This window comes from Saccopteryx leptura, chromosome 6, assembly GCF_036850995.1.
Source record: "Saccopteryx leptura isolate mSacLep1 chromosome 6, mSacLep1_pri_phased_curated, whole genome shotgun sequence".
Lineage (NCBI taxonomy): Eukaryota > Metazoa > Chordata > Mammalia > Chiroptera > Emballonuridae > Saccopteryx > Saccopteryx leptura.
In genome coordinates this window covers 22,877,526-22,891,797 of record NC_089508.1, presented here as the reverse complement: position 1 = coordinate 22,891,797, position 14,272 = coordinate 22,877,526, and the positions used below count along the sequence as shown (strand labels likewise).

The 14,272-nt window shown below is 43.4% G+C and overlaps 1 protein-coding gene across 14 annotated transcripts in view; it reads left to right on the top strand.

Annotated features, from left to right (window-relative positions):
• NRXN3 (neurexin 3) overlaps positions 1-14,272 on the top strand; it is a 1,639,812-nt gene that overhangs the window by 774,439 nt on the left and 851,101 nt on the right. For all 14 annotated transcript variants that reach the window (XR_010752009.1, XR_010752008.1, XR_010752007.1 and 11 more), the window contains one exon: positions 14,123-14,242. Coding sequence is in view for 11 of the 14 variants with exons in the window: in XM_066388158.1 (XP_066244255.1) it covers positions 14,123-14,242 (120 nt within the window). In the remaining 3 variants the exon portion in view is untranslated. The remainder of the gene's footprint in view (positions 1-14,122; positions 14,243-14,272) is intronic.

Genomic DNA, 14,272 nt, shown 5'->3' with positions numbered 1-14,272 from the left:
ATTTTATTTAATGTAACCCAACATATCCAAATAAAATCATTTCGGCTTGTAACCAATATAAAATTGTTAAGACATTTTACTTTTTTTTCATATGAAGCCTTCAAAGGCAAGTATGTATTTTATACTTAGTGGCACACCTCAGTTCAGACCACACCTCTTTAAAGTACTCAACAGTCACACGTGTCTGTGGCCACTATATTGGAAGCACAGTTCTATAGATTATAGTCATCAGAGATCATAAAGCTGTAGTATTGGCTTAAAAGGAAGTCTAAAATAACTTTCATGAAAGTGGGTTAAAATGTATAATACAAAGGAGGGAGTAGATCCCAGTTAAAAAAGCTTTAAAAAAACCAGTGAGCATGTTAGTGAAAGGAAATGACCCATTAGATGGGAGAAAACATTTCTATCCCTACCTACAGCTTATGTGTAGTTCTGTGTGACTCATCACGTGTGTTCTTGTGGGTTCTGATCGTCCCCTGCGGGTGGCTGTTCAAAGCCGAGTATTGTGACTTGATGCCTCTGTCATCTGAATCTATGGCAAGTCCCGTGAGCCTAATAACACTGCACTCTATTGCCATGGAGATATTGCAGTGGTTTCCCACGGCGCATTACAGCGGCCCCCGCTGGGTGGGGCCAAGTGCGAGATGAGTGCCCAGGGAGGGAGGTTCTTGTTTATTGTACACAGATGACTTGGATAATTAGCCAAAGTGGCCAGGAAAAATGGCCCCCCAAAAGTGGGTTAAGGCCTAAATAAATTGCTGCCGTTGGAAATGGGCAGCACGGTGAATAAGCCCTTCTCAGAGACCCCAGGAGCTTTTTAGGGTGCTTTGGAAGATGATGGGGCGGGCAGTCAAGGGCACAGGGCCTTGGAGAGAGTGCAGAGGAGCGTCACTGTCATTCTGAATCTCTGCCTAGAATACGGGGCCCTCAGGAAGGCCTAGGAGTGCTAGGCAGTGTGGGGGTCATAGGAAATAGGACTCATTTCTTGATTTATCCCGTCTACGTCTAGAACAGGAAACAGGGAGGGCACGAGAAGCCATTACTAAGGACTAAGACCTGAATCATTTCAAGATAGTAAATATGTTTTATTTTCACATATCTGGGGGACATAGGTAAGAATATATCACACGTTCTTGTCAAGATCATCAGTAATGACCCCTCAAGATGCTTAATTTTAGTTTACTATATTACCTACTCTAGTATATCTCACCCAAAAGGGTTCAAAACTATTTTAGAACACATTCACCCACTACTCTTTAGCTCTTCATTGTTTATGCTATGAACAAAGAAAACATCTTGAACTAGGTTTTGATATGCAGAGGATGTATAATACAGATTGTGATTTCTACACAAGTCTTAGTCAACACCTGTGACTTGCAGCCTCTCAATTTGGGCTAGGATTTTTATAATGTCTGATTCAAAATGAAGAATTTCATAATAATGTCTGATTCAATACTCAGCTGGTATATATCGCTTGCTATCTGGAGTCCAGCTTTGCCACAGGGGCATATATTGGCTGGAAATGCAATCCCACAATCCCAGATGGTACACACCAGAGAGAAACACCGTGCTTCATTCCAAGATTGGCATGAATAAACTAAAAGGACATTGGTTTGGTGCCTCCTTGCCCATAGCCATTTGGATTTGACTACATCTTTATAAATTAAAAGAATTAAGCTCTTCGGTAGTTCCAAATCACCTTGCTAGAGTTGCCCAATTCTACTGTTATATTTATTGCTGGTGGCATTTTCAGGAGATTATGTGGAATGCTCCCAAGTGACCCTTCCATGCTTAACTCATGTGCAGAATTATGTTTGTGGGCTCTTGTCAGGTTGTGCACATGTGTCTTTCCGTCTGACCATGCACTCCCCTTAATTCTTGGTGTTTATCCTAACCGACGGAGAATCATTTTCTGGACTGTATGCCTGGGCGTTGGCTGTGTGGATGTGAGAAGGCTCTTGTGACCACTGCTTGTGCTTTTTCAAGTCCTGTGTCTCCCTGCCCCCGCTCTGCTCACATGGCTCTGACGAGGCCTGCTCCGCCCTGGTCCGTGCATCCTCCATCTGTGCTGTCGCTGGAGAACCCGTAGAGCATTTCAACTGTCTGTTTCAGTGATGTCGGTTATGCCGCTTGTATTTTTGTTTCTGTGATGTTACCCTGGTTTACTCTACCTCTTACTAACCTCTGGTTATTGTTTTCACCTTTTCTGCTCTTTCGCTAACAAAGTTGCGTTGACCAAAGCTGACCTGCAAGGTAGAGAAGGTTCTTGTTCCCATTATCCCTTTGGACTGAAAGATGCCCTGTGGAAACCTTGGTATCTTTTCTCAGGGGCCTTGAAGCTGTCACAACTCTTGGACAGCAGCAACTGGGGGAGGGGGCTGAACTCTTGTGTTCTTCAGAAAGAGTGGCAGAACACCCAGGTCAATGCATGAGAGAGAACAACAAAGGCAAGACCTCCGGGGGTTGGGGACCTGATTTCGTTTTGGGGACACCAAAGAGGTTTGACAGCATCCCACACTGGGAATGCTGAAGGACATATCCATCCACCTCTGGCAATGGTTTAATGCCCTTACAAGTAGTTGCCGTAGTATTCACTATAGATAGAAGGCAGCACTTGTAAAAAGGAAAGGAAAAAAGGCCACTTGAGTTCTTAATTTATTATTTTTCTGGGTCAGGGAGGTCATTTCTCAGAGTAGGACTGTTGAGCAATTGGGCCCTTATGGAAGAGAATGTCATTGTTCTCCTAGCTCATTTTAAGGAAATATTTTTAGGCATTTGGGGGGATATTAATATCATTAAGTCATTCTAGAGATTTGTATTTCCTATCAAATCTTGAGGGCTTTAATTTCCTGTTTTGTAATCTAAAGAGCAAAGTATCCTCGGGGAAGAAGAGGATCTGTCGGTTTTATCTGGCACACCCTTTCCAGTGCCTTCATGTGACATCTCAATGAACTGACCGCAGATGCTGCTGCTACTGCCTTTCAGAGGGGCATCTTTCAAAGTCAGGAACGGTTCACTGGTCCTGTCATCTCAGGCTACTTTGACTCTGAATAGCAAGCCAGGAACAGGCATTTTAGGGATCTTTTGGCTGATAATTATGCAGAGGATTGGGCTTCAGATGGTCTCTGCAGAGTCTGCAATCAGCAGGGATGGTTAGAAGTGACTGAGACAAAGATAGCTTTAAAAAATTACTTCTGACCTGGAAGACTTTTTACTTTGCTATGACTCGTTATATGTCAGGCAGGTAGCCAGTACAAGTGTCTGTGTCTTGGGTGGACATCAACTAATAAGGCCTTTCTCTAGTCATTTTGGTAAATGTTTCTCCTTCATCCCCTTTCAGCAGATTTACATGTATAATATATAACCTATTTTAAATCTATAATGAAATGAATGAAAAAGAACATGCTGGGTTAGTACTTTGAAATCTAAGGTAGCTGTAGAATAGCTTTCATTTTGAAAGCATGTAGACCCCTTTAGTAATTCTAAAAGCTGTTGTGTTTAAATGTTTTGTTCAATTGTCCAAAGAGGTCTACATGTCACTGTGGAGGGTGGGGGGGTGGGGGCAGGGTTTGAGCTACACTAAAAGACAATTGAGGTTGTCACAGCTCCCCATGAACAGATTTGTTAAGCTAAAGCCAGACAACTATATCTCCTCATAGACTTTACCATTCTTCATGGTAAGAGCTATGTGAATTTTGAACCCCCAGAACCTAGCACATTGGCCCACTCTATTCCGTTCTTGTAATGACTCTCTTTGTTTGTGGCAGGGGCTTGTTATTCTTTGCCGTTATTTTAGATCATCTTTCTCTTTCAACATATTATGGCAAAAGATGTTTAGGATGCAGCTGTCTTTACATTTTATTTTCCTGACATGGGGGTATAGAATAATATGTATTCTGGTTTCTTTAGCAGCAACCTGTGGATATGGACAGAACTAATTACCATTATGTATTAAGGGCAGTAAAAACATATGACGAAGAAATGAGAGTCTAAAATGTAAAGGCACATGGTAGGAACTCGAACAGTGGGATCCAGAAAGGGGAACAGTGAGTCTGGACAGGTCAGCAGCTTGCATTCTCTTGTGTGGGTGTGGTGTTATTTCTGAAATTTTATTTTATTTTATTTTTATTTATTTATTTATTTTTGTATTTTTCTGAAGCTGGAAATGGGGAGAGACAGTCAGACAGACTCCCGCATGCGCCCGACCGGGATCCACCCAGCACGCCCACCAGGGGCGAAGCTCTGCCCACCAGGGGGCGATGCTCTGCCCCTCTGGGGCGTTGCTCTGCCGAGACCAGAGCCACTCTAGCGCCTGGGGCAGAGGCCAAGGAGCCATCCCCAGCTCCCGGACCATCTTTGCTCCAATGGAGCCTTGGCTGTGGGAGGGGAAGAGAGAGACAGAGAGGAAGGAGGGGGGCTGGAGAAGCAAATGGGCGCTTCTCCTATGTGCTCTGGCCGGGAATCAAACCCGGGTCCCCCGCACGCCAGGCCGACGCTCTACCACTGAGCCAACCGGCCAGGGCCATGAGAGTCTAAAATGTAAAGGCACATGGTAGGAACTCAAACAGTGGGATCCAGAAAGGGGAACAGTGAGTCTGGACAGGTCAGCAGCTTGCATCCTCTTGTGTATTGGGTGTGGTGTTATTTTTGAAATTTTATTAATTTATCTTAACTCCCCCAGTGATTGTGCTGTTGTCTTTAACAGGAACTCAGGTACTCCCATCTAACAAGGGGCTCAGCTAGGCACTGGAGTTAGTAGGTGGGATCCAGTCTCTGGCTTCAGCAGGAGGTCACCCAGTGACCACCATGCAGAGTACAAGCTGCTCTCCTGGAAGGATATGGCGTGCGCTGCGTGAGCGCGGGCAGGGCCACTGGGCTGTGGGCGGTGGTTGGTCGTCCACGGCGGGTGCTGGCCAGATTTCCTCAGACAGCATTCGAGCTGAGTCTGAAGGACGTGTGTTGGGTGGATGGGGGAAGAGAGGGTGGAGGCACGTTCAAGCGCTTGGCCAGTTTGGGCACCTCCAGGAAGCTCAATTTGGCTAAAATGATGTACGTGTAGGCATGTGATCTAAGATGAAACAGGAAGGGTAGGATGGAGACAGAGGATGACTGACTTCCTGTGGAAGGAGTTTGACTTGATCACTAGATGCTGTGAAGAGGACAGAGACTTGGGTTTGATTTTCGCCTTATCAGGATCCCTGACAGCAGGCATGGGGAATGGATGAGAAGGACAGGAGCCAGCAGCAGCAGAGAGCAGAGTTAGGAGGGAAGTAGCACACTTCGAGACAGAGGGAAGAGGCATGAGCCTAATGCCTGTTATTTTAACTGGCAAAAAGGGTGAAACGTGTATCCATCCCATCCGCAGCATTACTGTTTCACAGCATTCACATTTACATGTCATGACAAAAGGTGTCAAGGAAGAGCTTCATTGACCAGGTCAGATTTTGCATCTCTTTAGGCTTGCAGAGGGGGTAGGAGCTCCCTCGAGGACATGAGAGGTGTCCTGTTGCTGAGAGGTACAGTGCCTCTGAATCTCAGGGTCCCTTAAATGGCATGATAATATCTAAGGACCTTTTAGAAGTAATTTTCTAATCCCTATTTATTTGCAAGAAGGCATTCCTGAAGAGCAAAAGCTCTCCTAAAAGCTTGTCCATATGACATAGAAGCTGCCCAATTATAAAATAAGTGTTGTTTGACCTACAGGGAGTGAGGCAGATGACTCATAAACTATGAGAAATAAAAGAATAGCTCTTTATTGAGTTGGGTGATTAATCAGAATATCCTCTCCCCTCTTACTGTTATAATTCCCCTAGAAAGTTTTATTTTTAGAGTTGAATGGCTTCCTTTCTAGAAATGTATGTTGTCCCTCTGCCCAGATGGTAGCTAGGTGCTGGTGGTGCTGGTGGGGGAACAGGAGTTGATTGGATCCGGTTCTAAGGACTGTGTATCTTGGGTAAGTCCGTGAACATGCCTTGAAAACCTAAAGATTCTTTCCAGTCATTTTAGATAAACATTGGCATCTGTCAAACACATCTAGTAGTTAAAAGGAATTTTACTTCTCCAACTTTCTTCACTGTGAAGATGATAGTTCCCCCACTTCATTTTCTCCAAAGCCAAGGGCTGCATCACATTCTTCATTGTATTTTATGTAATAAAATATAGCATTTGACCTAATAAAAATCAGTTTCTCAAAAAGGTTTGCATTATGGAAAATAAGATAGACAGGAATTAAATGGAATTCCCACCATGGTTTCTGCCTCTTGTCCTTCAACTTTGTACACCAGGTTTCTCACAGAACTGTGTAATAATGACTTAGTACCTTAATGTGTCTTGTTTTTAGACTATGGACTGGCTATACACCCAACTAAAATGGGTGGAGAGAACTTGAGTTTTCTTCCCAACAGAACTGATAATGCCCTTTATTGAGGGTGTACTTAGTATAGGTGCATGCTAAATAAAGACTTAGCATATTGTATATCCATTATGACCACAACCTTCTGTGCTAGATTTTATCATCATTTTTTGGATGACTTTGTAAGCTTTCCATGGTATCTCATTTAACACTCACACCATGATTTCTATCTTTAGTGTATATTAATAAATGAGGAAACACTTCCAGAGAATTTATATAGCTAGCCCAAAGTTACATTGCTAGTAAGTTATAAAACTGGATTTTTAAAAAGAATTATTTTATTATTTTTAGTGAGAGAGAGAGAAAGACAGAAACAGAAAGACAAGGAAGAGAGATGAGAAGCATCAACTCATAGTTGTGGCACCTTCATTGTTTGTTGATTGCTTTCTCATATGTGCCTTGACCAGGGGGTTCCAGCCGAGCCAGTTACCCCTTACTCAAGCCAGTGACCTTGGGCTCAAGTCAGCGACCTTTGGGCTTAAGCCAGAGACCGTGGGGTCATGTCTATGATCCCATGTTCAAACAGGGATCCCACACTCAAGTTGGTGAGAATGTGCTCAAGCCAGTTGAACCTGCACTCAAACTAGCAATTTTAGGATTTCAAACCTGGGTGCTCAGCATCTCAGGCTGACACTCTATCTACTGTACCGCTGCCTGGTCAGGCTGATAAAGCTTGATTTTAAAGCCTGTCACCTTTTTCCTACTGTGCCACATGATGTGAGTTGGATTCTCAAAGCGGAAACAGTACACAGATGACCAGAGAGTATCTGGGAGTGTCCTCCAAGCTGACTTTATGGTTGACAGTTTTTGTAGGAAAAACTATTTTACTAAGTTCTAGATCAGAGGTTTTCAACCACCGCTCTGCAGGCTGGTGAATGGACTCTGTAATCTTCATACAACATCGGGGTGGTTAACTCTTTCGTGGACCAGCGTGAAATTTCTGGTGGACTGGTACAGGTCTGTGGACTGGTGGTTGAAAACCACTGTTCTAGATGATATTTGCACAATTATAGTAAAGCAAAGTATTTAAAATTACCGTCTTTTTGTTGAGCCTGGGTTTTGAAACCCATTTTCTCCCCTTCTCTTCAAGAGACCATCTACTACCCCTCTACTACATCAGTGCTGAGGAATGGAGGAAACGCAGGAAATGAGGCCTCAGTGTACATTTTCTGAAGCAGCATTGACCTCTGAGGGCCTGTTCATGGTTTTAAAAGAGAAGGCAGGGTCTAATCACTTGACCTTTATGACCCCGGCACCTTCTGAAAATAGGGCGGTTTGAACAAGATGGCTTTATAATGCCAACGATTTTCTTCCCTTTGCAAATACCTTGTCAGGGGCAGACATAAACCCCTACCCCTCTGCTGGCATGGAAGCGTCCTGTGGGTAAATAGCTTTAATCACAAAGAGCAAAATTATGCTTTGTAGTTCATTGGCCATCACAGTCAGGGCTGGCACCAGCAGAAGAATTTTCAGAAAATTTGCAAGCTGGTTGACATCGTGTAACAAGAAAAGCCTGCGATTGGCTGTGGTGGGAATATTTTACACTATGGAAATCAGGTTACAGAAGTGTTATTGATCAGGTTCTGCCACCATTTCTTTCTTTTCCCCTGGAGTTCTGGTTGTTTTGTATTTACCGGCACAGGGCTCATCAAAGGCTGTTGCAAATAAAGAGAACTCAGGAAGGCATCTTGGTTTCATCTCATATCTATGCCTATCTTGACTTATTTATACCTAATGTATGAAGAGAGGGCTGAAGTGAGAATAGAAGTGTTATTGGAACTGCCCCACGTGTGAGATTTTATTTGTCTTATGCTCTCACCATCCTAACCAAGTGATCTCACCAAACCCTCATCTGAGAACAGGAAACCGTGAGCACCTGAGCATATCTGATAGGAACATTGTCAGTGCCGTTTGCACACAAACAAGGCACGCTTCTTGCCTTCCGGGCAGGAAAGTAAGGTCTTGGGAACACAGATGCTCTTAGGTCTTTCTGCCAATGAAACTTGACAACCTTTGAGACCCTGCTCTTCAGGCTTTGCTTAATCATCTTTAAAATGGGAAACCAGAATATTCACTTCTCAGTCATCTCTCTCTATGAAGAAAGGCACTGGACACATGTCAGGATCATGGCTTTCTTTTATTAATATTAAATAAAAGTGGATTGGGATTTGCCAATTAAAAATGAGTAAATCCTATTGTATCTGTAAATTACCCTCTTTAGAAAAGCCAAGAGGACCCAATACTGTAAATGTAGAAATACTTCTGAGAGCCACAGGAGTAGTTATGCTGAAAGGACCATGGCATGTAGCTAGGCAAGTAGGCTCTTTCTAGTGTCACAGATACCCTCCTTGAAGCCTCAACACTTTATTTTGCTTTAACAGTAGAGGCTATAGACTTCTCAGGAAGCTGGTAAGGGCCTTTCACAGATATGCACAGGTACATGTTCACAAAGGCACAGATCTATATGTATTTCTCTTTTCAGGCCTATTCTTTCTTTTTCCTCATTCCCACCCAGTTGTGGCTCATTCATTCTCTCTATATAAAACAGTGTAAAATTTAAGAAGTAAAAGTGGAAATGTTTATGCCAGGGGTCCCCAAACTTTTTACTCAAGGGGCCAGTTCACTGTCCCTCAGACTGTTGGAGGGCGGACTATAAAAAAAACTATGAACAAATCCCTATGCACACCGCACATACCTTATTTTAAAGTAAAAAAACAAAATGGAAACAAATACAATATTTAAAATAAAGAACAAGTAAATTTAAATCAACAAACTGACCAGTATTTCAATGGGAACTATGCTCCTCTCACTGACCACCAATGAAAGAGGTGCCCCTTCCGGAAGTGTGGCGGGGGCTGGATAAATAGCCTCAGGGGGCCACATGCGGCCCACAGGCTGTAGTTTGGGGACCCCTGGTTTTTGCGCTTATCAGGAGTGGAGAATAAAGTTGACAGTGGAAGATGAGACTTCTTGAGACCATCTATCAATCGATGGTGTATGGTGAGATCTCTTTAGACAATCTATGGCATCTCCCAGAAGGCTACTTTCTGTGGCAGCTCTGCTTTGTATGGGACGAGAAAACACTTTGGTTGGCTATACATTCAGGTTTCACTCCTATCTACTAACCCTGTGACACTCAACTCAGGCTTTGAGATTAGAGATGATGAATATTGTTAAACCAACCCCACCTCATGCCAACAACTGGTCTACCACCAGCCTTGGGCCTTTAGGCTTAAATGAACATTGGGAATCAAATCAGATATATCACTCCCAGGCTTCCCACTCACCAAGCCCACCTCCCCCAAATGGCCAAGACCAGATTTGGCTGGTTTAGCAATCTTATTCAATTTTAAGTGGGGATGTTTGAAGCATAGGTTTGAGTAAGCCACACCTGGGCACTACCAGAAGGACAATATGCTCCGATCCAAGTGTCCTGTGCTTGAGGCAGCACTTCTGTCTCAAGGACCTGTAGGTAATAAAAGATACCCTGTCAACGTTTGCTTTTCTGGACCATGAAAAGACGTTGACTGAATCAGTTTGCATGTGCTGCAAAGGTGGATTTCAGCAGTAACAGGCATGAAATGACTGTCTGGGACAGGTCTTGAAGACAAAAACAATCCCACATTCAAGCAGAATGATGGAAAATTTGTGGCAGACATCGGAGTTATCATCTGGAAAGAAAAGAGAGAGAAAAGACACAATGTGATCCTTTCCAGTGAACTAAAAACAGCACTGGGAGTTAGAAACTGAAGTACTCACATCAGCGACAACTTAGCTTGTCTTTTCATGCATACTTTTGTCGCCTTGTCACCTTTCCTCCTATACAGAGAAGAGTCACCATTTGTTTTTCTCAGAAGGATACGTAACTACTTTAGTGAGGACTGATTACATATCAAATACAAAAGTGGTGTACATTATACCTATTAAAGGGGTTTCCTAAAGCCTTAGTGTTTTTTAAGTTAATAATAAAACTTTCTGAATATACCATTCCAAAGGTTTATGTTATCTTAAAATATCTGGAATTGTACATTAATTTGGAAGAGCATTTTAGATAAAATTATTAAGTCCTTAGGAAAGTCTGTTTTGTTTATAAACAATACAAACATATTTTTGTTCCTATAATTGGACAAAACTTGGCCTTCCTGTTCATTTTTAATTGAATTTTGAATTGAAATGACATTTGAATTTTTTCTTGTTAAAAGGGAAACACATTGTTACATTACAATGTCATCTTTCTCTGGCTATAGGTTACAAATACCTTATTTAAGCTGCTCTTGTTCAGCGCGCACGTGCGCGCGCGCACACACACACACACACACACACACATACACACACACCTCTGGCTTACCCATATCCATAGATGTTAGGTGAATCAGGTGTGGGTTTGAAATCTCACTTTGGTAATTGCGTGTGGGACACTGCAAATAATCACCTCATTTTTCTGTGAATCAGTTTACTTTTCTGAAATTTTTCCTTTCTGTTTCAATCAGCAGTCAAAAAATTATTTTATTCTGTTGAAATTCTGGATGCCTTTTGTGGGAAAATTATTCTTGTTTTTCTGATTCTTAATAATTTTAACTAGACTTGTTTCATCTTGTGTTTATAATTAATTGAATCAATATCTGTAATGCGCTTAGTACCGTGTCTGGCACACCTACGTAGGTACCTTGTTGTATTCTTCTGGCTATGTTCTCCTTCTTATTTGTACAAGAATATCTCATATCAGTGGATGTGCAATTAGAATGAAACTTTTATTTCCCAATGCATTCTGGTCTCTTTCTCTGGTTCCTTCCTTCCTTCCTTCCTCCCTCCCTCCCTCCCTCCCTCCCTCCCTTCCTTCCTTCCTTCCTTTCTTCCTTCCTTCCTTCCTTTTGTAGCCACTCCTATCTATGAGACATAGGCAAATCAGGTGGCTGCCATTTAGATCAGATGAACATTTACAGAATCACATTCTTTGCATCTGGCTCAGGGAACTCAGAGCAGCAAGGGCACAATGAAAGCATATTACATGATTTCTAACAGCAAGCGCGTTCAGTCTTTTGGGGATAAGTAGCAAAAAGAACACACACATGAATCAATTAGAGGATCATGTAAGCAGAGGACAGTGCAATGTGTAATAAAGTGTTAAATGGAACATTATTATATGCAAAAGTTAATGAGGCAGGTAATATGTGCAGTGGCTACTAAGAAGGGGGAGAATTGTGTGAAGTTACTGTGGAATGTTTCATTTAGGGGAGGCATTTGAACTAGTCTTTGGAAAATGATTAAAATTTGACTAGAGAGGAGGGAAAGGCATGGAAAAGCCCTTTGCCTTCAGATTCAATCAACATGCTCAGAATTACTGTATTTACCCCCAAGTTTTGCTGTTCTTCTGCCTTTCCAGGGAAAGCCTTCCCTGTGTTTCTGATTCTGAGTTCAATTGAATTACTAGCCCATTGTCTGGTGAGAGCAGTTTGGTCAGGGAGCACCTCGGACTTCACTTCTCAGAAGCCTTTATTCTTTGCAAAGAGCTGTCCTGATTTGCCATTGTTAATGATACTTGTACCACACAATGCTCACGTTTAAGTCCCGCTGAGAACATGACCGCGTTCCTCCTTTCAGCTCCTCCCTGCCGCAAGGGGGACCCAGGCGGCAGGTAGGAGCTGCAGAAACCTGGCCGCAGGGCTGCTCCCCCAGTGCTCGTAACTGTCTTGAACTTTCTCATGTCACATCCTAACAGCTTTGTACTGGGAGTGATGGACTGTGCCGCTTCCACCCTTCATGAATAAATGTAAAACGTCTTGCCACCCAGAAGACGAACCCTTTCTAGCCATACATCTCTTTTGAACATGCACCTTTAGGGCCCTGTGTACTTACATTTCAACAGCCTACGCCTGTGTGAGGCTCAGCTTGGACTCTGTGGAATGTGCATTTATGGCAGGGGATATATTTTTCTGCTGTCAAGTGTTTTGTTTTGTTTGTTGTTTTGCATCAGACTCTGACTAATACATTTGATGACTAAAGAGCTCACCCCCCTCTGCTGAGGCCCTCAGGGAAATGCCTGGGTCTCCTGACTATTAAGATATTTCCTGTTAGCTCAGGTAATTCCAAAGGTGTAGATTCAACTTTAATCTCTCAAGGGAAAAACTGAGAAAGGGAGTGGTTAGAGAGGCCCCAGCTGACCTAAAAAGAGATTTTAATGGTAATCTGAAACAGAGATGGTCCAACTTTTTCACTTGCTCATTCATATCCTGAAAAGATTTTGAGAATGCTCCCCAAAAGCTATACTTATTTATGTATTATATACATGTATCATTCCGTGTGATCTTGGTGTTAAGTCGCCAAAGGAGGAGCACACAAGGTCTGGTGAATTTTGTAAGAAATGTTTATATTTATCCGTCTGAGAACAGACAGGCTGAGAACCTAGCAGTGAGAGGATAAGCCTGATCCTACATAGGACTGAGTTGGGCGGTATTTCCCGCTGCAGGGGGACGCTGTTACCTGAGGGTGTTTTCCGCTGCAGGGGGACGCTGTTACCTGAGGGTGTTTCCCGCTGCAGAAGAAAACTGTTACCTGCGGGGTGTTTCCCACTGCAGGGGGACTCTGTTACTGGCGAGTGTTTCCCTCTGCAGGAGGACGCTGTTACCTGAGGGTGTTTCCCTCTGCAGGGGGACTCTGTTACCTGAGGGTGTTTCCCTCTGCAGGGGAAGCTGTTACCTGAGGGTGTTTCCCTCTGCAGGGGAAGCTGTTACCTGAGGGTGTTTCCCTCTGCAGGAGAAAACTGTTACCTGCGGGGTGTTTCCCGCTGCAGGGGGATGCTGTTACCTGAGGTGTTTCCCACTGCTGCGGGACTCTGTTACCTGCGGGTGTTTCCTGCTGCAGGGTGAAACAACAGGAGGGGTGCTGGTGCTAAGTAACAGCATGTTCACAGAAGTGAGGGGGGATGACTAACTGGCAGGCTGTCTGAGGGTCAGGTGGAGGGAAGGCATCAATCAGGATTGCTCAGGTGGAGAGCTATGGGAAGTGCCCTGGTGCTGAGTCACTCAAAGTTTAGGCTGGCTAGCTGAGGCTTTGGGGAGGGGCCCTGGGCCCGAACCTCGCACTTGGGTAGATCATTTTACCTTTCTGACCTTGTTTTTTTAACCCGGGACATGTTGGTTATCATAAGTACTTACCTCTTAGAGTCACTGGAGAGCTTAATGACGTAACAGAGCTGAAGTGCTTAGTACTCAGTGCTTATTAGCTACAAAGGACCAGTGCATGTTGGCTGCTATCTTCTCCTTCTCTGAATTATCCCCCAACATCTTTTAATGTAACAGCGTAGACTTTGGGAACTCCAGTGTCTTAATTAGTGAGAATCGTGGGAATGCATTTTTCTGCTTTAGCATTATACATTTAGAAAGGCCATGCTCCAAGTGAGATCTCTTTCTAGTTGAACGGCAGAGACGAAGCTCTTTTGCGAAGTCTGCCTAAAAGAGAACAGTGTGTTCAGCCCTCTCCCTTCTGTGTGTAACTGTTGACAATGTGTGGCTAAGTGTGTATTTCTGTCGTGTTTTGTATATTCTGAATTCTTGTTGCATGATACAGAGTTCACATTTTTGGTGGTTGTGTCTTTGAATGTCTTGGGGCATGAGAATAGTAAATTCAAGTGATTGCTTTGGATTCGATTAATTTGTAAGACTTCTCTTTCTGCTTTTTTCTTCTCTTCCCTTTTTTCTTCGACATTACTAGGACCAAGTACCACCTGCCAGGAAGATTCCTGTGCCAACCAGGGAGTCTGCATGCAACAGTGGGAAGGTTTCACCTGTGACTGCTCCATGACCTCATATTCTGGAAACCAGTGCAATGATCGTGAGTACAACTTATTCGTACTTGGATAGT